We start from the raw sequence: 24,128 nt of genomic DNA, 5'->3' as shown, positions 1-24,128 counted from the left end.
GCCTGGTCATCTATGAGAAGTTATCCACCTCTCTCTCTCTCTGGGCCCTGGAGAGGAGAGATCACACAGAAGAAGAGAGGAGACATGACACGCTCTTCATGAGAGAGAGGGAGGGAGGGAGGGGGGGGAGGGAGGGAGGGAGGGAGGGAGGGAGGGAGGGAAAGAGAAGAAGATGGAGATAGAGATGAAGAGGTGGAGAGAGATTAAGAGGTGGAGTCAGTAATGGTCATTTCTCAATATACAGAAATACCATAGGCTTCTGGGGTCCAACTAAAGTTCAAGAGAAAATGAAATGAAAAATGGGCTTTCATGGAACAACAAACAATGATGCGTCATAAATGCCACCATATTCCCTAGATGGAGCACTACTTTGGACCAGAACGCTGTTTACCCTGATCAAAAGAAGTGCACTAAATATGGAATAGTGTGCCATTCGGTACTCAACCTAGGAGAACAAGGCTTTACTATCACAACACAATACTGCTTTAGGTTGGCTTAGTTGATTTATACACTTTTTCAGAGTTTCTATCTCAGTTCATTTTGGTTGACTTCCATATGACATTAGATCTTCCACTGTAATCCAGACAGAAAATACACAACTCACATCAACTGTCACTTTTTCTCTCTAATCAATGTTGTAGCACGGAGACAGTTCATTAGAGGTCAGAGTGATCTCATACTGAGAAAGACCACACTTCCAGCAGTAAAGGCATATCACACTTCCCTATAGGCTCCGGTCTAAAGTAGTGTGCTACACTGGGAATAGGGTACTTTAATCAACCATGTAGCAGAGATGCTGTCGAGGGAAACAGTCTCCTACCAAGATGAAAGGCCAAGTCTGGGATATATCCTGCAGTTCAATGGTGATTGATTTGATTGATTTGTTTTATTTTTTTCCAGTGTCATACACCGTTTGTTGCCCAGTCCCAAGTATTTGTGTGACAAAACAGAAATGTCATTTCTAAAATTGATACCCATTGTTTCTTAAAGAATATAACCCATTGATTGTACTTTTAAACATGGAGAGATAAAGTTAGTTCTGTTGTGTTTCATCTCTTTAAACCAACTGACAGCAGCAGTGTTTTAACTGTCTAGATTACCTCCCACACATTACACCTCTTCTTCAGCGCTTCTTCCTCTTCTTCAGCGCCCTACAGTTGAAGTCGGAAGTTTACATACACTTAGATTGGAGTCATTAAAACTCGTTTTTTCAACCACTCCACACATTTCCTGTTAACAAACTATAGATTTGGCAAGTCGGTTAGGACATATACAGTATCTATCAAAAGTGAGTACACCCCTCACATTTTTGTAAATATTTGAGTATATCTTTTCATGTGACAACACTGAAGAAATGACACTTTGCTACAATGTACAGCTTGTATAACAGTGTAAATTTGCTGTCCCCTCAAAATAAGTCAACACACAGCCATTAATGTCTAAACCGCTGGCTACAAAAGTGAGTACATCCCTAAGTGAAAATGTCCAAATTGGGCCCAAAGTGTCAATATTTTGTGTGGCCACCATCATTTTCCAGCACTGCCTTAACCCTCTTGGGCATGGAGTTCACCAGAGCTTCACAGGTTGCCACTGGAGTCCTCTTCCACTCCGCCATGACGACATCACGGAGCTGGTGGATGTTAGAGACCTTGCACTCCTCCACCTTCCGTTTGAGGATGCCCCACAGATGCTCAATAGGGTTTAGGTCTGGAGACATGCTTGGCCAGTCCATCACCTTTACCCTCAGCTTCTTTAGCAAGGCAGTGGTCGTCTTGGAGGTGTGTTTGGGGTCGTTATCATGGTGGAATACTGCCCTGCGGCCCAGTCTCCGAAGGGAGGGGATCATGCTCTGCTTCAGTATGTCACAGTACATGTTGGCATTCATGGTTCCCTCAATGAACTGTAGCTACCCAGTGACGGCAGCACTCATGCATCCCCAGACCATGACACTCCCACCACCATGCTTGACTGTAGGCAAGACACACTTGTCTTTGTACTCCTCACCTGGTTGACGCCACACACGCTTGACACCATCTGAACCCAATAAGTTTATCTTGGTCTCATCAGACCACAGGACATGGTTCCAGTAATCCATGTCCTTAGTCTGCTTGTCTTCAGCAAACTGTTTGCGGGCTTTCTTGTGCATCATCATTAGAAGAGGCTTCCTTCTGGGACGACAGCCATGCAGACCAATTTGATGCAGTGTGCGGCGTATGGTCTGAGCAGTGACAGGCTGACCACCCACCCCTTCAACCTCTTCAGCAATGCAATTTGAAGCTTCTGATAGGCTAATTGACATCATTTGAGTCAATTGGGGGTGTATCTGTGGATGTTTTTCAAGGCCTACCTTCAAACTCAGTGCCTCTTTGCTTGACATCATGGGAAAATCAAAAGAAATCAGCCAATACCTCAGAATAAAACTTGTAGACCTCCACAAGTCTGGTTCATCCTTGGGAGCAATTTCCAAACGCCTGAAGGTACCACGTTCATTAAATTTTTTGTCATTTAGCAGACGCTCTTATCCAGAGCGACTTATAGTTAGTGAATGCATACATTCTTTTCATACTGGCCCCCCGTGGGAATCAAACCCACAACTCTGGCGTTGCAAACGCCATGCTCTACCAACTGAGCTGCATCCCTGCCGGCCATTCCCTCCCCTACCCTGGACAAATTGTGCGCCACCCCATGGGTCTCCCGGTCACGGCCAGTGCCTTAGACCACTGTGCCACTCGGGAGTTCATCTGTACAAACAATAGTACGCAAGTATAAACACCATGGGACCACGCAGCCATCATACCACTCAGGAAGGAGACGCGTTCTTTCTCCTAGAGATGAATGTACCCAGAACAACAGCAAAGGACCTTGTGAAGATGCTGGAGGAAACAGGTACAAAAGTATCTATATCCACAGTAAAACAAGTCCTATGTCGACATAACCTGAAAGGCCGCTCAGCAAGGAAGAAGCCACTGCTCCAAAACCGCTATTAAAAAGGCCAGACTATGGTTTGCAACTGCACATGGGGACAAAGATCGTACTTTTTGGAGAAATGTCCTCTGGTCTGATGAAACAAAAATAGAACTGTTTGTCCATAATTTACATTTACGTCATTTAGCAGACGCTCTTATCCAGAGCGACTTACAGTTAGTGAATGCATACATTATTATTTTATTCATACCCCCCGTGGGAATCAAACCCACAACCCTGGCATTGCAAACAACATGCTCTACCAACTTAGCTACATCCCCTGCCGGCCATTCCCTCCCCTACCCTAGTCCAATTGTGCGCCGCTCGGGACATGACCATCGTTATGTTTGGAGGAAAAAGGGGAAGGCTTGCAAGCCGAAGAACACCATCCCAACCGTGAAGCACAGGGGTGGCAGCACTTCACAACATAGATGGCATCATGAGGAAGGAAAATTATGTCAGACATCAGTCAGGAAGTTAAAGCTTGGTCGCAAATGTGTCTTCCAAATGGACAATGACCCCAAAGTTGTGGCAAAATGGCTTAAGGACAACAAAGTCAAGGTATTGGAGTGGCCATCACAAAGCCCTGACCTCAATCCTATAGAAAATTTGTGGGCAGAACTGAAAAAGCGTGTGCGAACAAGGAGGCCTACAAACCTGACTCAGTTACACCAGCTCTGTCAGGAGGAATGGGCCAAAATTCACCCAACTTATTGTGGGAAGCTTGTGGAAGGCTACCCGAAACGTTTGACCCAAGTTAATCCCAAGAATCCATCCAACTTCTGACCCACTGGGAATGTGATGAAAGAAATAAAAGCTGAAATAAATCATTCTCTCTACTATTATTCTGACATTTCACATTCTTAAAATAAAGTGGGGATCCTAACTGACCTAAGACAGGGCATTTTTACTAGGATTAAATGTCAGGAATTGTGAAAAACTGAGTTTAAATATATTTGGTGTTGGGCTTGTTTGTTTTTAGGCTTTGAGCCTCTTGTTGTGAATTAATCCTTATTTGCTGGCGGCCATTGTAATGTTCTCTTCTCAAACCAAGTTTGCAGGATTCTATATAGACCTCAGTTCTGTCTCTAGATGGATTCTATATAGACCTCAGTTCTGTCTCTAGATGGATTCTATATAGACCTCAGTTCTGTCTCTAGATGGATTCTATATAGACCTCAGTTCTGTCTCTAGATGGATTCTATATAGACCTCAGTTCTGTCTCTAGATGGATTCTATATAGACCTCAGTTCTGTCTCTAGATGGATTCTATATAGACCTCAGTTCTGTCTCTAGATGGATTCTATATAGACCTCAGTTCTGTCTCTAGATGGATTCTATATAGACCTCAGTTCTGTCTCTAGATGGATTCTATATAGACCTCAGTTCTGTCTCTAGATGGATTCTATATAGACCTCAGTTCTGTCTCTAGATGGATTCTATATAGACCTCAGTTCTACCTTTGGTAGTTCAAGACTCCTTTTGGATCCTGACTTGTGTATCTGCTGCTTGTGTCTGATCTAATGCATGCCATGACCCCAGACTAAACATAAACTCAACTCCTTTACTCTGACCCCTGCCAGTGTCCTGACTCTGAACTGTGTCTTAAACCTAGACTGAACCTGAAGTCAATCTTAATCTCAAACTAGACATCTGCTCAGTGTCCTAATTGTCTCCTGACTCTATTCTGAATCCTACCTATGAACTCCTTCTCAATCCTGAACTAGACCTATGCCTTTGGTCTTTGTCCTGACAGTGGTCTCTATGGTCTGTGTTGCAGGTCTGACTGGTCTATGTATCCTACCTCTAGACAGTCCTAACTGTAGTCTCTATGGTCTGTGTTGCAGGTCTGACTGGTCTATGTATCCTACCTCTAGACAGTCCTAACTGTGGTCTCTATGGTCTGTGTTGCAGGTCTGACTGGTCTATGTATCCTACCTCTAGACAGTCCTAACTGTGGTCTCTATGGTCTGTGTTGCAGGTCTGACTGGTCTATGTATCCTACCTCTAGACAGTCCTAACTGTAGTCTCTATGGTCTGTGTTGCAGGTCTGACTGGTCTATGTATCCTACCTCTAGACAGTCCTAACTGTAGTCTCTATGGTCTGTGTTGCAGGTCTGCCCATCATGCAGGTGCAGATCGACATCTCCAGACAGCAGGTTGAGAAGATCTTTGGTCTGGACGACTACTGGTGCCAGTGTGTCGCCTGGAGCACTACGGGAACCCAGAAGAGCCAAAAGGCATATGTCAGGATCGCCTGTAAGTATTACTCTGAAATAAAACATACGTCATCCCAACTGTATTGATAATGCAATCTCTGATTCTCCCTAGACTCTCCTGGGAGTATTGATTGATTGATATGTGTATACTGTAGTCTCCCTAGACTCTCCTGGGAGTATTGACCATTTGATTTGTGTATAATGTAGTCTCCCTAGACTCTCCTGGGAGTATTGACCATTTTATTTGTGTATACTGTAGTCTCTGTATGACTGTAATGTTGGTATTATGTCCATTTAGAGATGACTCAACACAGCCTCCGAGGACAAACCCTTTATTCATACAGGTTATTCTCAACTAAGATACAATCTCTGTACATATTTTATAAGAGAGACTATTGACCTGCCGGTGGTTAAAATGTGTTTTTGGGGATGAGAGGGGACTCTCATGGTGGTTTATAACAGTAGAGATATCCTGTAGAGAGGAGACTCTCATAGTGGTTTATAACAGTAGAGATATCATGTAGAGAGGAGACTCTCATGGTGGTTTATAACAGTAGAGATATCCTGTAGAGAGGAGACTCTCATAGTGGTTTATAACAGTAGATATATCCTGTAGAGAGGAGACTCTCATAGTGGTTTATAACAGTAGAGATATCCTGTAGAGAGGAGACTCTCATAGTGGTTTATAACAGTAGAGATATCCTGTAGAGAGGAGACTCTCATAGTGGTATATAAACAGTAGAGATATCCTGTAGAGAGGAGACTCTCATAGTGGTTTATAACAGTAGAGATATCCTGTAGAGAGGAGACTCTCATAGTGGTTTATAACAGTAGAGATATCCTGTAGAGAGGAGACTCTCATAGTGGTTTATAACAGTAGAGCTATCCTGTAGAGAGGAGACTCTCATAGTGGTTTATAACAGTAGAGATATCCTGTAGAGAGGAGACTCTCATAGTGGTTTATAACAGTAGAGATATCCAGTAGGTTTAAATATATAGAATACTGCACACACTACAATTACTTGAATCAGTTATAGAACCCATTGCCCTTTATGGTTGTGAGGTCTGGGGTCCGCTCACCAACCAATAATTCACAAAATGGGACAAACACCAAATTGAGACTCTGCATGCAGAATTCAGCAAAGATATCCTCTGTGTACAACATAAAACACCAAATAATGCATGCAGAGCAGAATTAGGCCGATACCCGCTAATTATCAAAATCCAGAAAAGAGCCATTCAATTCTACAACCACCTAAAAGGAAGTGATTCCCAAACCTTCCATAACAAAGCCATCACCTACAGAGATATGAACCTGGAGAAGTGTGACACTCTGGCTCTAGGACTTTTGTATGTGAGCTAGAGTGTATGTTGTTTTGTTGGGGATTTGGGTGTTTTTCTATGTTGGTAGTTCTGTCGGGTGTATTTCTATGTTTGCAGGTCTTTGGGTTGTTTTTCTAGGTGGTTGTATGTTGTAGTCAATGACTCCCAATCGGAGGTAACGAGTGTCAGCTGTCGGCTCGTTATCTCTGATTGGGAGCCATATTTAAACTGTCAGTTTTCACCTTTGTTTTGTGGGTTAATGTTCCAGTGTTCTATGCTCTGTCGGTGTCACAGAGGACTTCACGTATCGTCATTTGTTGTTTTTTCGTGGTTGCTTTAATTTAATAAAGTCATCATGTTCACTCCACGCGCTGCGTATTGGTCCGCTCCTTTAGACGATCGTGACAGAATAACCCACCAAAAAAGGACCAAGCAGCGCGTCCAGGAGCAAAGGGTCTGGACATGGGAGGAACTGTTGGACGGTAAAGGGTCCTGGACGTGGGAAGAAATCCTGGACGGCATGGATCGCCGTCCATGGAGCGAAAACAGAGGAGAGGCGACGGAGAGAGGAGCAACGGCGTCGGCAGAGCCAACGTCGGAAGGACGAGAGGCAACCCCAAGAAATTTTTTGGGGGGGGCACATGGCTTGGGCGACGGAGCAGCAGGAGGCTGCCACAAGGCAGAGTCAGAGGGCTGCCAGGTTAAGGGGGCTGACGGAGGCAGAGAAGGGACGGATTCAGTGGGCTACCAGGTCAAGGGGGCTACTGGGTAAAGCAGGGAAGGAAGGTGTTGAGGCACGGCGTGAGGTACTGGGGTGTGTAACCAGTTCGGTCCGGCCCATTCCTAGTCCCGAGGTGCAGCCAGTAGTGTGTGTTCCCCGTGACGGTACGGCCTGTTCCGGTCCCTCGCACTAAGTGTAAGGTGCGCGTCGCCAGCCCGGTTTGGCCTGTTCCTGCCATACGCACCAAGTATGCGGTGCGCGTCGCCAGCTCAGCCCGGCCTGTTCCTACTCCACGCACCAGGGATACGGTGCGCTCGCCAGCCCAGCCCGGCCTGTTCCTACTCCACGCACCAGGGATACGGTGCGCTTCGCCAGCCCAGCCCGGCCTGTTCCTACTCCACGCACCAGGGATACGGTGCGCTCGCCAGCCCGGCCCGGCCTGTTCCGGCCACTCGCACCAGGGATACGGTGCGCGTCGCCAGCCCCGCCCGGCCTGTTCCTGCTCTCCGCACTAGGCGTGAGATGCGTGTCCTCAGCCCGGTACCTCCTGTTCCGGCACCACGCACCAGGCCTACGATGCGCCTCAGACGGCCAGAGTCTGCCGTCTGCCCAACGGGGCCTGAACTGCCCGTCTGCCCAAAGCCTGCAAAGCCGCCCGTCTGCCATGAGCCATCAGAGCCGTCCGCCAGACCGGGCCGCTAGAGCCTTCCGCCAGACAGGATCAGCCAGAGCCTTCTGCCAGACAGGATCAGCCAGAGCCTTCTGCCAGACAGGATCAGCCAGAGCCTTCTGCCAGACAGGATCAGCCAGAGCCTTCTGCCAGACAGGATCAGCCAGAGCCTTCCGCCAGACAGGATCAGCCAGATCCGTCAGTCGGCCATGAGCAGCCAGATCCGTCAGCCAGCCGCGAGCAGCCAGATCCGTCAGCCAGCCATGAGCAGCCAGATCCGTCAGCCAGCCGCGAGCAGCCAGATCCGTCAGCCAGCCATGAGCAGCCAGATCCGTCAGCCAGCCATGAGCAGCCAGATCCGTCAGCCAGCCATGAGCAGCCAGATCCGTCAGCCAGCCATGAGCAGCCAGATCCGTCAGTCAGCCATGAGCAGCCAGATCCGTCAGCCAGCCATGAGCCGTCCAGCCAGGATCCGCCAGAGCCGTCCAGCCGGGATCCGCCAGAGCCGTCCAGCCGGGATCCGCCAGAGCCGTCCAGCCGGGATCAGCCAGAGCCGTCCAGCCAGGATCCGCCAGCCAGCCAGGATCCGCCAGAGCCAGCCAGCCAGGATCCGCCATTTAGTCAGGTGCTGCCCCTTAGCTCGGTGTTGCTCCTTATCCTGGTGCTGTCCCTTATCCTGGTGCTGTCCCTTAGCCTGGTACTGCCCCTTAGTCCGGTACTGCCCCTTAGTCCGGTACTGCCCCGTAGTCCGGTGCTGCCCCTTAGTCCGGTGCTGCCCCTTAGCCCGATGCTGCCCCTTAGTCCGGTGTTGCCCCTTAGTCCAGGTGGGGTTAGTTGGAGGGTGGTCATTGGGAGGAGGCTACCGAAGCAGGTTGTGACTGTGGTGGGGTGGGGATCACGACCGGGGCCAGAGCCGCCACCGTGGACAGACGCCCACCCAGACCCTCCCCTAGTCCTGATGTTGGTGCGCCCGGAGTTCGTACCTTTAGGGGGGGGTACTGTGACACTCTGGCTCTAGGACTTTTGTATGTGAGCTAGAGTGTATGTTGTTTTGTTGGGGATTTGGGTGTTTTTCTATGTTGGTAGTTCTGTCGGGTGTATTTCTATGTTTGCAGGTCTTTGGGTTGTTTTTCTAGGTGGTTGTATGTTGTAGTCAATGACTCCCAATCGGAGGTAACGAGTGTCAGCTGTCGGCTCGTTATCTCTGATTGGGAGCCATATTTAAACTGTCAGTTTTCACCTTTGTTTTGTGGGTTAATGTTCCAGTGTTCTATGCTCTGTCGGTGTCACAGAGGACTTCACGTATCGTCATTTGTTGTTTTTTCGTGGTTGCTTTAATTTAATAAAGTCATCATGTTCACTCCACGCGCTGCGTATTGGTCCGCTCCTTTAGACGATCGTGACAAGAAGAGTCCCCTAAGCAAGCTGGTCCTGGGGCTCTGTTCACAAACACAAACAGACCCCACAGAGCCCTGGACAATAACAACAACACAATTACACCCAATCAAATCATGAGAAAACAAAAACATAATGGCTTGTCACATTGGAAAGAATTAACAAAAAAACAGAGCAAACTAGAATGCTATTTGGCCCTAAACAGAGAGTACACAGTGGCAGAATACCTGACCACTGTGACTGACCCAAAAATTAAGGAATGCTTTGACTATGTACAGACTCATAGCCTTGCTATTGAGAAAGGCCGCCGTAGGCAGACATGGCTCTCAAGAGAAGACAGGCTATGTGCACACTGCCCACAAAATGAGGTGGAAACTGAGCTGCACTTCCGAACCTCCTGCCAAATGTATGACCATATTAGAGACACATATTTCCCTCAGATTACACAGACCCATAAAGAATTTGAAAACAAACCCAATTTTGATAAACTCCCATATCTATTTGGTGAAATACCACTGTGTGCCATCACAGCAGCAAGATTTGTGACCTGTTGCCACAAGAAAAGGGCAACCAGTGAAGAACAAACACCATTGTAAATACAACCCATATTTATGTTTATTTATTTTCCCATTTGTACTTTAACTATTTGCACATTGTTACAACACTTTATATAGACATAATATGACATTTGAAATGAGAGAGAGACAGAGAGAGAGAGAGAGCAAAAGAGAGATGGAAAGAGAGAGAGAGAGAGAGAGAGAGAGAGAGAGAGAGAGAGAGAGAGAGAGAGAGAGAGAGAGAGAGAGAGAGAGAGAGAGAGAGAGAGAGAGAGAGAGAGAGAGAGAGAGAGAGACAGAGAGAGAGAGAGAGAGAGAGAGAGAGAGAGAGAGAGAGAGAGAGAGAGAGAGAGAGAGAGAGAGAGAGAGAGAGAGAGAGAGAGAGAGAGAGAGAGAGAGAGAGACAGAGAGACAGAGAGACAGAGAGACAGAGAGACAGAGAGAGAGAGACTGTGTACTATCTCCAGAGTAGGAAAACATGTTTGTGATTCAAAGAAGAGGAAGAGAAGGAAGTAGATTATTTTCCTTTCCTTTGTCTAGTGTATTTGCTTCTCCCATCGTCCACTCAGAGATCACAGCAGCAGGACACAGAGCAACGCCCCCGGAGCAGTTTAGGAGTTAGGTGCCTTTGCTCATGGGCACAGCAGAAAGAGATGGTCATCATCTTCTATGACTGACAGGAGCCTTATGCAGCTTTTTCATGTTTCTCGTGGTTTTTTTCTTTGTGTTTTGATGATTTTGATGTTCCAGGTCACTTGTAGAATAAGTATTCTGACCTCAATGGGACTTCCCGAATATATATATATATATATATACAGTGGGGAAAAAAAGTATTTAGTCAGCCACCAATTGTGCAAGTTCTCCCACTTAAAAAGATGAGAGAGGCCTGTAATTTTCATCATAGGTACACGTCAACTATGACAGACAAAATGAGAAAAAAAATTCTCCAGAAAATCACATTGTAGGATTTTTAATGAATTTATTTGCAAATTATGGTGGAAAATAAGTATTTGGTCAATATCAAAAGTTTCTCAATATACCCTTTGTTGGCAATGACACAGGTCAAACGTTTTCTGTAAGTCTTCACAAGGTTTTCACACACTGTTGCTGGTATTTTGGCCCATTCCTCCATGCAGATCTCCTCTAGAGCAGTGATGTTTTGGGGCTGTCGCTGGGCAACACGGACTTTCAACTCCCTCCAAAGATTTTCTATGGGGTTGAGATCTGGAGACTGGCTAGGCCACTCCAGGACCTTGAAATGCTTCTTACGAAGCCACTCCTTCGTTGCCCCGGGCGGTGTGTTTGGGATCATTGTCATGCTGAACGACCCAGCCACGTTTCATCTTCAATGCCCTTGCTGATGGAAGGAGGTTTTCACTCAAAATCTCACGATACATGGCCCCATTCATTCTTTCCTTTACACGGATCAGTCGTCCTGGTCCCTTTGCAGAAAAACAGCCCCAAAGCATGATGTTTCCACCCCCATGCTTCACAGTAGGTATGGTGTTCCTTGGATGCAACTCAGCATTCTTTGTCCTCCAAACACGACGAGTTGAGTTTTTACCAAAAAAGTTATATTTTGGTTTCATCTGACCATATGACATTCTCCCAATCCTCTTCTGGATCATCCAAATGCACTCTAGCAAACTTCAGACGAGCCTGGACATGTACTGGCTTAAGCAGGGCGACACGTCTCGCACTGCAGGATTTGAGTCCCTGGCGGCGTAGTGTGTTACTGATGGTAGGCTTTGTTACTTTGGTCCCAGCTCTCTGCAGGTCATTCACTAGGTACCCCCGTGTGGTTCTGGGATTTTAGCTCACCGTTCTTGTGATCATTTTGACCCCACGGGGTGAGATCTTGCGTGGAGCCCCAGATCGAGGGAGATTATCAGTGGTCTTGTATGTCTTCCATTTCCTAATAATTGCTCCCACAGTTGATTTCTTCAAACCAAGCTGCTTACCTATTGCAGATTCAGTCTTCCCAGCCTGGTGCAGGTCTACAATTTTGTTTCTGGTGTCCTTTGACAGCTCTTTGGTCTTGGCCATAGTGGAGTTTGGAGTGTGACTGTTTGAGGTTGTGGACAGGTGTCTTGTATACTGATAACAAGTTCAAACAGGTGCCATTAATACAGATAACGAGTGGAGGACAGAGGAGCCTCTTAAAGAAGAAGTTACAGGTCTGTGAGAGCCAGAAATCTTGCTTGTTTGTAGGTGACCAAATACTTATTTTCCACCATAATTTGCAAATAAATTCATAAAAAATCCTACAATGTGATTTTCTGGATTTTTTTTCTCCCAATTTGTCTGTCATTGTTGACGTGTACCTATGATGAAAATTACAGGCCTCTCTCATCTTTTTAAGTGGGAGAACTTGCACAATTGGTGGCTGACTAAATACTTTTTTTCCCCACTGTATATAACGCTTAAATAAAACTTGTTTTTCATGTTCCAGGTTACTTGTAGAAGAGGTATTCTGACCTCAATGAGACTTCCCGGATATATAAAGCTTAAATAAAACAGGTTTTTCATGTTTTGATGATTTTCATGTCTTCCCACCTTTTCAGACCTGAGGAAGAACTTTGAGGAGGAGCCAATGGGGAAGGAAGTAGCGTTGAACCAGGAAGTGTTGTTACGCTGTCATCCTCCAGAGGGTGTACCACCAGCTGAGGTTAGAGATTGTGGTCTGATTCTCTACTTTTTTACCCAAAATGTAAACTTGCTCCCTCATGGAGTTCAAAGAACTTCAAACATAAAGCTACACAGAGAAATGTACAACCAGACCTTAGATCAGTGTCTATGGTCCGGCTTCATCCTCCCCTTCAAGGAGTGGTATAGAGGTCCCTGCCTTCCAATAAGCTTCATCCTCCTCTCCAAGGAGTGGTATAGAGGTCCCTGCCTTCCAATAAGCTTCATCCTCCTCTCCAAGGAGTGGTATAGAGGTCCCTGCCTTCCAATAAGCTTCATCCCCCTCTCCAAGGAGAGGTATAGAGGCCCCTGCCTTCCAATAAGCTTCATCCTCCTCTCCAAGGAGTGGTATAGAGGTCCCTGCCTTCCAATAATTATATCTCTAATTATTATCCCTCATTGATTTCTGATCGCTTTTTCATCAGAGGGAGGGAGGCATTATATCACAGTGTTGAGTCCCATCCCTCAGGGCTGGCTCTCAGGGCTGGCTCTCAGGGCTGGCTCTCAGGGCTGGCTCTCAGGCCTTACACCTTCTCTGGCAAATCTGCAGGTTCATCCCCAACTACTCAGACAGCACAGCGACTAACTATGTGGAACAGCTAGCTAGCTACTCTGACAGGATAGGTACTGACTACAGTACATGAAACAGCTAGCTAGCTACTCTGACAGGACAGGTACTGACTACAGTACATGAAACAGCTAGCTAGCTACTCTGACAGCACAGGTACTGACTACAGTACATGAAACAGCTAGCTAGCTACTCTGACAGGACAGGTACTGACTACAGTACATGAAACAGCTAGCTAGCTACTCTGACAGGACAGGTACTGACTACAGTACATGAAACAGCCAGCTAGCTACACTGACAGGACAGGTACTGACTACAGTACATGGAACAGCTAGCTAGCTACTCTGACAGGACAGGTACTGACTACAGTACATGGAAGAAGCTAGCTAGCTACTCTGACAGGACAGGTACTGACTACAGTACATGAAACAGCTAGCTAGCTACTCTGACAGGACAGGTACTGACTACAGTACATGGAACAGCTAGCTAGCTACTCTGACAGGACAGGTACTGACTACAGTACATGGAACAGCTAGCTAGCCGCTCTGACAGGACAGGTACTGACTACAGTACATGGAACAGCTAGCTAGCTACTCTGACAGGACAGGTACTGACTACAGAACATGGAACAGCTAGCTAGCCGCTCTGACAGGACAGGTACTGACTACAGTACATGGAACAGCTAGCTAGCCGCTCTGAAACAGCTAGCTAGCCGCTCTGAAACAGCTAGCTAGCCTCTCTGAAAGTGTAGGAATAAATTGTACCTGCAGAAGAAGCTACAATAGCTAATCACACAGGACCACTGTCTGTGGGACAGCATAGGGACCACTGTCTGTGGGACAGCGTAGGGACCACTGTCTGTGGGACAGCATAGGGACCACTGTCTGTAGGACAGCGTAGGGACCACTGTCTGTGGGACAGCGTAGGGACCACTGTCTGTGGGACAGCGTAGGGACCACTGTCTGTGGGACAGCGTAGGGACCACTGTCTGTGGGACAGCGTAGGAACCACTGTCTGTAGGAAGTAGGGACCACTGTCTGTAGGAAGTAGGGACCACTGTCTGTGGGACAGCGTAGGGACCACTGTCTGTGGGACAGCGTAGGGACCACTGTCTGTAGGAAGTAGGGACCACTGTCTGTGGGACGTAGGGACCACTGTCTGTGGGACAGCGTAGGGACCACTGTCTGTAGGAAGTAGGGACCACTGTCTGTGGGACGTAGGGACCACTGTCTGTGGGACAGCATAGGGACCACTGTCTGTGGGACAGCGTAGGAACCACTCTCTGTGGGACAGCGTAGGGACCACTGTCTGTGGGACAGCGTAGGAACCAATAGCAGAATAGCCAGATTGTTGTTGGATAGCACAGGGACAGTCAGATGCTGTGTCCCAAATGGCACCCTATTCCCTACGTAGTGCACTACTATGGGCCCTGGTCAAAAACGAGGGCACTATATAGGGAATAGGGTGCCATTTGGGACACAGCATGGAGCAACAGCAGAAAAGCCAGCCACTGTCCAACAGCGTTGAACCATTACGGTTGCTAGAGCAACTCCAATAGAGTTCACAACAACAACATGAGAACAGCTAGCTAGCTAGCCAGCCAGAGGACAGAAACAACAACAACATGAGAACAGCTAGCTAGCTAGCCAGCCAGAGGACAGAACGTAAACAGCAGTGTTATCCTGCCTCTGCCAGGTGTGTGTAGGCGCAGTTGAGAGCATTTGGGGAAAGCTAGCCCCTGTACGAGAGCAGAGGGAGAAAACAAGGTTCAGGGACCATCACAGTTAGCAATAGGACCAGAGGTAGTCGGAGGAAGTCAGTGGGGACACAGCACATGGACAGAGTGTGGCAGAGAGACATCTAGAAGAAGATAGTCTGACAGGTCACAGGGACTGCAGAGGAACAGGAGAGATGCTAGCTACTCTAATAGAATAGGGATAGAATGGAACAGCAGCAGTTCTGCTAGCTACTTGGAGAAGGGAAAGGGATCATTCAGAGAAACACAAACTGAATTAGCTACTCTCACAGGGATTAGACTGGACATAACTTTACAAACAGTAAAAACACAAGCTGGATTAGCTACTCTCACAGGGATTAGACTGGACATAACTTTACAAACAGACAACATAGCTACATGTAGAAGTCAGAAAGTTGATCTACCTCTCTGAAATGATTTAGTGAATACCTTCACGCTGTCTGGGTATGTAATAACATTATCTCCCCAGTCGGCCCATAGTCCTCAGGGCAGTGGATGGGGCCCATAGTCCTCGGGGCAGTGGATGGGGCCCATAGTCCTCGGGGCAGTGGATGGGGCCCATAGTCCTTGGGGCAGTGGATGGGGCCCATAGTCCTCAGGGCAGTGGATGGGGCCCATAGTCCTCGGGCAGTGGATGGGGCCCATAGTCCTCAGGGCAGTGGATGGGGCCCATAGTCCTCGGGGCAGTGGATGGGGCCCATAGTCCTCGGGGCAGTGGATGGGGCCCATAGTCCTAAGGGCAGTGGATGGGGCCCATAGTCCTCGGGGCAGTGGATGGGGCCCATAGTCCTCAGGGCAGTGGATGGGGCCCATAGTCCTCGGGGCAGTGGATGGGGCCCATAGTCCTCGGGGCAGTGGATGGGGCCCATAGTCCTCAGGGCAGTGGATGGGGCCCATAGTCCTCGGGGCAGTGGATGGGGCCCATAGTCCTCGGGCAGTGGATGGGGCCCATAGTCCTCAGGGCAGTGGATGGGGCCCATAGTCCTCGGGGCAGTGGATGGGGCCCATAGTCCTCGGGGCAGTGGATGGGGCCCATAGTCCTAAGGGCAGTGGATGGGGCCCATAGTCCTCGGGGCAGTGGATGGGGCCCATAGTCCTCAGGGCAGTGGATGGGGCCCATAGTCCTCAGGGCAGTGGATGGGGCCCATAGTCCTCAGGGCAGTGGATGGGGCCCATAGTCCTCAGGGCAGTGGATGGGGCCCATAGTCCTCAGGGCAGTGGATGGGGCCCATAGTCCTCAGGGCAGTGGATGGGGCCCATAGTCCTCGGGGCAATGGATGGGGCCCATAGTCCTCAGGGCAGTGGATGGGGCCCATAGTCCTCAGGGCAGTGGATGGGGCCCATAGTCCTCGGGGCAGTGGATGGGGCCCATAGTCCTCGGGGCAGTGGATGGGGCCCATAGTCCTCAGGGCAGTGGATGGGGCCCATGGTCCTCAGGGCAGTGGATGGGGCCCATAGTCCTCGGGGCAGTGGATGGGGCCCATAGTCCTCGGGGCAGTGGATGGGGCCCATAGTCCTCAGGGCAGTGGATGGGGCCCATAGTCCTCAGGGCAGTGGATGGGGCCCATGGTCCTCAGGGCAGTGGATGGGGCCCATAGTCCTCGGGGCAGTGGATGGGGCCCATAGTCCTCAGGGCAGTGGATGGGGCCCATAGTCCTCAGGGCAGTGGATGGGGCCCATAGTCCTCGGGGCACTGGATGGGGCCCATAGTCCTCGGGGCAGTGGATGGGGACGGGGGGGGAACATTCTTATCCCTCTGTACGTCCCAGGTTGTCAACATGAAAACAGTCGTTAGAAGCTTCCAGGTCTGTTATTTTTCAGGTGGAGTGGCAGAGGAACGAGCATGTGATCGACCCTGTAAGCGACCCCAATTTCTTGGTGACTGCGGACCGTAATCTGATCATCAAACAGGCTAGGCTGGCGGACACGGCCAACTACACCTGCGTGGCCAAGAACATTGTGGCTCGACGCAAGAGCTCCTCTGCCACCGTGCTGGTCTACGGTATGTACACACAGAGATACGTACACAAACACACACAGATATGTACATACACACACACACACACAAAAGCGCACACACACACACACAAACAAACACACACACACACACACACAAACACACACAGACACACACACCAGGGCAGACAGGGTGTCAATGCTTTGTCCAAAGGTTTGGCCACGTACAATTTGGAGCTTCAGAGCAGTCCAAAGTAACAAGAGTTCAGCCGAGAATGTTGATGATGTTGTGACTGAGTGGCTGAGCTTCTCAATCACACACACACACACACACACACACACACACACACACACACACACACACACACACACACACACACACACACACACACACACACACACACAACCCTGTTTAGTTAGCATGTTGCCACACCTCCACAACCTTGTTTAGTTAGCATGTTGCCACACCTCCACAACCTTGTTTAGTTAGCATGTTGCCACACCTCCACAACCTTGTTTAGTTAGCATGTTGCCACACCTCCACAACCTTGTTTAGTTAGCATGTTGCCACACCTCCACAACCCTGTTTAGTTAGCACGTTGCTACACCTCCACAACCCTGTTTAGTTAGCATGTTGCCACACCTCCACAACCTTGTTTAGTTAGCATGTTGCCACACCTCCACAACCTTGTTTAGTTAGCATGTTGCCACACCTCCACAACCCTGTTTAGTTAGCATGTTGCTACACCTCCACAACCCTGTTTAGTTAGCATGTTGCTACACCTCCACAACCCTGTTTAGTTAGCATGTTGCCACACCTCCACAACCTTGTTTAGTTAGCATGTTGCCACACCTCCACAACCCTGTTTAGTTAGCACGTTGCTACACCTCCACAATCCTGTTTAGTTAGCATGTCGCCACACCTCCACAACCTTGTTTAGTTAGCATGTTGCTACACCTCCACAACCCTGTTTAGTTAGCATGTTGCCACACCTCCACAACCTTGTTTAGTTAGCATGTTGCCACACCTCCACAACCCTGTTTAGTTAGCATGTTGCCACACCTCCAAAACCTTGTTTAGTTAGCATGTTGCCACACCTCCACAACCTTGTTTAGTTAGCATGTTGCCACACCTCCACAACCCTGTTTAGTTAGCATGTTGCCACACCTCCAAACCCCCACAAACTGCCTCAATCTTTGAATAATATGATGTTAGATAGTTACATTAGTTTCCTCTGCCAGTTGATAACGAAACGGATACAGAAACCACCTCAAATCTTCCAGTATCTATCTCAATCCAGCGATTACTCTCTTGCATGTTAGATAGATACTGTTCACAACCGGACAATATAGTAACAACTAGTTTATACAGAATGAAAAGTTTGAAATGAGCCTTGGTTTGCAACTGCACATGGGGACAAAGATCGTACTTTTTGGAGAAATGTCCTCTGGTCTGATGAAACAAAAATAGAACTGTTTGTTCATAATGACCATTGTTATGTTTGGAGGAAAAAGGGGAAGGCTTGCAAGCCGAAGAACACCATCCCAACCGTGAAGGACGGGGGTGGCAGCATCAAACTGTGGGGGTGCTTTGCTGCAGGAGGGACTGGTGCACTTCACAAAATAGATGGCATCATGAGGAAGGAAAATTATGTGGATATATTGAAGCAACATCTCAAGATATCAGTCAGGAAGTTAAAGCTCGGTTGCAAATGGGTCTTCCAAATGGACAATGACCCCAAGCATACTTCCAAAGTTGTGGCAAAATGGCTTAAGGACAACAAAGTCAAGGTATTGAAGTGGCCATCACAAAGCCCTGACCTCAATCCTGTAGAATATTTGTGGGCAGAACTGAAAAAGTGTGTGCGAGCGAGGAGGCCTACAAACCTGACTCAGTTACACCAGCTTTGTCAGGAGGAATGGGCCAAAATTCACCCAACTTATTGTGGGAAACTTGTGGGAAGGCTACCCGAAACGTTTGACTCAAGTTAAACAATTTAAAGACAATGCTACCAAATACTAATTGAGTGTATGTAAACTTCTGACCCACTGGGAATGTGATGAATTAAATAAAAGCACAAAATAAATCATTTTCTCTACTATTATTCTGACATTTCACATTCTTAAAATAAAGTGGTGATCCTAACTGACCTAAAACAGGGAATTTTTACTAGGATTAAATGTCAGGAATTGTGAAAAACTGAGTTTAAATGTATTTGGCTAAGGTGTATGTAAACTTCTGACTTCAACTGTATATATATATATATATATACAATGGGGAGAACAAGTATTTGATACACTGCCGATTTTGAAGGTTTTCCTACTTACAAAGCATGTAGAGGTCTGTAATTTTTATCATATGTACACTTCAACTGTGAGAGACGGAATCTAAAACAAAAATCCAGAAAATCACATTGTATGATTTTTAAGTAATTAATTTGCATTTTATTGCATGACATAAGTATTTGATACATCAGAAAAGCAGAACTTAATATTTGGTACAGAAACCTTTGTTTGCAATTACAGAGATCATACGTTTCCTGTAGGTCTTGACCAGGTTTGCACACACTGCAGCAGGGATTTTGGCCCACTCCTCCATACAGACCTTCTCCAGATCCTTCAGGTTTCGGGGCTGTCGCTGGGCAATACGGACTTTCAGCTCCCTCCAAAGATTTTCTATTGGGTTCAGGTCTGGAGACTGGCTAGGCCACTCCAGGACCTTGAGATGCTTTTTACGGAGCCACTCCTTAGTTGCCCTGGATGTGTGTTTCGGGTCGTTGTCATGCTGGAAGACCCAGCCACGACCCATCTTCAATGCTCTTACTGAGGGAAGGAGGTTGTTGGCCAAGATCTCGCGATACATGGCCCCATCCATCCTCCCCTCAATACGGTGCAGTCGTCCTGTCCCCTTTGCAGAAAAGCATCCCCAAAGAATGATGTTTCCACCTCCATGCTTCACGGTTGGGATGGTGTTCTTGGGGTTGTACTCATCCTTCTTCTTCCTCCAAACACGGCGAGTGGAGTTAAGACCAAAAAGCTATTTTTTGTCTCATCAGACCACATGACCTTCTCCCATTCCTCCTCTGGATCATCCAGATGGTCATTGGCAAACTTCAGACAGGCCTGGACATGCGCTGGCTTGAGCAGGGGGACCTTGCGTGCGCTGCAGGATTTTAATCCATGACGGCGTAGTGTGTTACTAATGGTTTTCTTTGAGACTGTGGTCCCAGCTCTCTTCAGGTCATTGACCAGGTCCTGCCGTGTAGTTCTGGGCTGTCTGAATACATACATACATATACACATACATACATATAAATACATATACATACATATGTATATATACATATCTTTAAAAAATATGTATTTTCCTTTATTACTTTCCAACCCCACGACCCCTTCCCTAATTGGAGTAAACTAGTGAACAACAACGCTTAGGCCTCTACTTCCAGCTTATACATACTATATACATTTCATGGACACAGTCAATTTGACAATAATTCTATTTTGTTTCATTTTACTCCTGAACTTCCTCTACTCTCAACCTCTCTGATCATTTTCATGATGTTCATCTGGTTTGCTTCTATATGCCATATCTTTCTAACTGTGCTCTTTCACAAAAGCTCTCAACCTATAACCTATATACTTATTATGGACACAGTATGCTTTACATTAGTTATCTTGTTGTTATTAGTAGTTGTTAGTTGTTATTAGTCCCATCCTTCAACTCCATTCAACACCTCTCATCTATCTCTTAACACCATCCATATTGGATTTCTATTTGCCATATATTTTTCAACTGTACTTTGATGTTTCACAAAAGTTCTGAACCCTTTTATTCTAATTGTTTCTAAGGATTGTAAATTGAAAATAAGCATTTTTGCTAAAAGTATTATTATATTATTGATCGATTGACTATGACTTTTCAGATCACCCAGTAATGCTATCTACAGGGTTAGCTCCAGGTAAAAATTGCAATCCTTTAGCCATTCCTGGACCTGTGACCAAAAACAAGCCACAAATGGACAGTACCAAAACAAATGATCTAATGATTTTGTCTCTTTGCAGCAAAATCTGTAGAGCTGGGAAGATTGTATCCCACATATAAATAACATTCTATTGGTAGCAAGAATTTTGTATAATAATTTAAATTGAAAAATGATAAGTTTTGAATCCGGCGTCGTTTTGCGTATCAGATCATAAACACAATGCCATGGAATCGGTACGTCAAAAATCTCTTCCCAACTATTTTGCAATCTATATGGGACGGCTGTCAATCCTTTGGTCCTTAAATGAAACTGGTATACTTTTTTATTTATCACAATTTTCTTTAACCAATTATGTTCTTTAATGCAAGGCCGACAGACAGGTTCCTTAATTTTTCCCCCTTCTATTTTCCTCTTCCATTTTTGCGGTAATGCAATTATTGGGTTGTAATTTTGGGTAGAGCAGACATTTCCATATGTTTTTGTTAGCTGCATGTGTGACATAACTCCACCAGTCCTACCTATGATATCATTTACGAAGATTATACCTTTTTTAAACAAAAAATAATGTTATTTTTTTTTATCAATTAGTATATTTGAGTTTAACCACACTATTTGTTGCATTATTTGTTCTGTCGTTTCTGGAGGATTAAATTGAAATTGCAACCAACTTTATATGGATTGTTTTAGAAATAGTGATATTTGGGAGATGATTTCCTTTTCAAATAACTGAAAGTGAGAGGTTGTAATCTGAATAAAGGGAAAATGCCATTCTTGAACATTGGGTGAGACAATCTGACTAATTTGCTAGAGAACCAGTTCGGATTTAAGTATAACTTTTGTATGACTGAAGCCTTTAGTGAGAGGTCTAATGCTTTAATATTTAATAATTTCTGCCCTCCGAATTCATATTCATGATATAAATAGGCCAGTTTAATTTTGTCTGGCTTGCCGTTCCAAATAAAATTTTATATTTTTTTCTCATATAATTTAATAAACTGTTCACTAGGTGTAGGCAAGGCCATAAGCAAATAAACAAGTATACTGGGATATTACTAAAGAGTTAATCAGGGTGATTTTTCCACAAATAGACAGGTATTTACCTTTCCATTGTAGCAAGATCTTATCTATTTTTACAAACTTTCTATTAAGATTTCTTGGAGTGAGATCATTTATTTCCTTTGGGATATGTATACCGAGTATATCCACATCACCATCAGACCATTGGTAAGCTACACGGTAATATAAAAGCTGTATTTTTTGGTGATCCAATACATGATATAGCACACTTATCATAATTTGGTTGTAATCCAGAGTGGTTCGAAAATGTATATAGATCCTCTATGAGGCTGTGGAGGGATTCTAGTTGTGGATTTAAAAGAAAACATGAATCATCATCAGCGTACAATGACACCTTTGTTTTTAAGCCCTGGATTTCTAATCCCTTGATATTATTGTTGGATCTGAATTTAATAGCTAACATTTCGATGGCAATAATAAATAGATATGCCGATAGTGGACAACCTTGTTTTACTCCTATTGACAGTTTAAAACTTTCTGAGAAATAGCCATTTTTACTATTTTACACCTAGGGTTGACCTATACATGATTTTAATCAATTTTATAAGATATTCTCACATTTATATATAAACTCCAGTCGTACTTTATCAAAAGCCTTTTCAAAGTCTGCTATGAATAGCAGGCCTGGTTTCCCAGATTTTTCATAGTGTTCTATTGTTTCCAGTACTTGCCTTATATTATCTCCAATGTACCGTCCATGTAAAAAACCAGATTAGGATGAATAATGTCCGACAATACCTTTTTAATTCTATGCGCTATACATTTTGCTAGAATTTTTGCATCACAACACTGAAGTGTAAGGGGCCTCCAATTTTTTTAATGGACTGGATCTTTATATTTACCACTTGTGTCCTGTTTCAGGAATAATGAAATCAGACCTTCTTGTTGAGTGTATGATAATCTACCATTTATATAGGAGTGGTTCAAACATGCTAATAACGGTCCTCTGAGTATATTAAAAAATTGTTTGGTATACCTCAACTTGTATGCCATCCAGCCCTGGAGTTTTCCCGGACATAAAGGCTTTAATTGCATCAAGAAGTTCCTCCTCTGTAAATTCACCTTCACATGAGTCTTTCTGTATGGCTGTTAATTTAACATTATCAATAGAAAAAAAATCGACTGAAACAAAAGATGGAGGCGACTGAAACTAAAACATATGTTTAAAGTACTTTGCTTCCTCCTTCAAATCATAATTTGGTGAATCATGGGTGACTCCGTCATTTGTAACCAGTTTCAGTAAATTATTTTTGGTAACATTTGAATCTGGTGCATTCTTCCCCATATTCCATCCAGTTTGCTGTATTTCTATAATATATTACACTTGATCTTTCTTGAATAAGTTCCTCCATTTCTTTTTGTTTTTCCTCTAATTTATTTTGAGCCTCTATGGTACAGTTTTTATTGCTATCTATCTGTTCTGTTAGACCTTAAATTTCCTTTGTTTTTATGGACTCTTTTGACCTAAATTGCTTTTGTTTTAGAGATGAGTACTGAATTGCATGGCCTCTAAAGGCTCATTTACAAGTGCCCCATACAATAAGGGGATTTGCTGTACCTATGTTATGTCGGAATAAAACAGTTATAAATTCCTCTGTCCTAGTTAAAAACAAGTTATCATCCAATAGGCTTTGATTACATTTCCAATATCCTCGCCCACGTGGAGATTCAGTAAGAGTAATGTATATGCCAATTATATGATGGTCCGACCGCATTCTGTCCCCTATCAACACTTTTTAAAATGTTGGTGCCAACGAGAATGACATGAGAAAGGATCTCGCTGTCTCTCTGTCTGTCTTTTTCTGTGTGTCTCTGTCTCTTTCATTCCATGTCTGTCTGTATGTCTGTCTCTGTCTTTCTGTCTGTCTGTCTTTTTTTAGTTGTAACTCGGATGAATTAGCTATTTTTTTGTTGAACAATTGAGCAAACTGAACTGTACTCTATTTTTAGTTACTAAAATACAGGGACATTTAGGAGTGAATTTAAAAGTCCTCAATTCCTAACAGCTAGGAAGGGGTGGCTGAACAGAGCAGTAATTAAACATGATCTTCAATGGGCTATCAGCCTATCGGAGAACAGTTCAGGACACAATTTAAGCAGAAGCCGATACGCTGCTATCTTCCAAGTCCTGAGAACCCTGAGCTCTAATGAACAGCAGGGAATAGGAGAAGCAGGAGAGGAGAGGAGACGTGGATGATTATAATGGCCTTGTACCGCCTGCTAATTGATAAAGCATTATTAGCTGCAGCCC

The 24,128-nt window shown here is 45.6% G+C and overlaps 1 protein-coding gene across 1 annotated transcript in view; it reads left to right on the top strand.

The window, feature by feature from the left end:
* The window catches only part of LOC121585750 (netrin receptor UNC5A), a gene marked incomplete at its 3' end in the record, with an annotated part of 429,207 nt that overhangs the window by 308,311 nt on the left and 96,768 nt on the right, over window positions 1-24,128 (top strand). The window contains exons 3-5 of the mRNA XM_045212009.1: window positions 5,080-5,223; window positions 12,414-12,517; window positions 16,680-16,860. Coding sequence (XP_045067944.1) covers window positions 5,080-5,223; window positions 12,414-12,517; window positions 16,680-16,860 — 429 coding nt within the window. The remainder of the gene's footprint in view (window positions 1-5,079; window positions 5,224-12,413; window positions 12,518-16,679; window positions 16,861-24,128) is intronic.

Source organism: Coregonus clupeaformis, chromosome 40, assembly GCF_020615455.1.
Source record: "Coregonus clupeaformis isolate EN_2021a chromosome 40, ASM2061545v1, whole genome shotgun sequence".
Lineage (NCBI taxonomy): Eukaryota > Metazoa > Chordata > Actinopteri > Salmoniformes > Salmonidae > Coregonus > Coregonus clupeaformis.
Note: the sequence above shows the minus strand (reverse complement) of the source record. Positions and strands in the feature narration are given on the sequence as shown.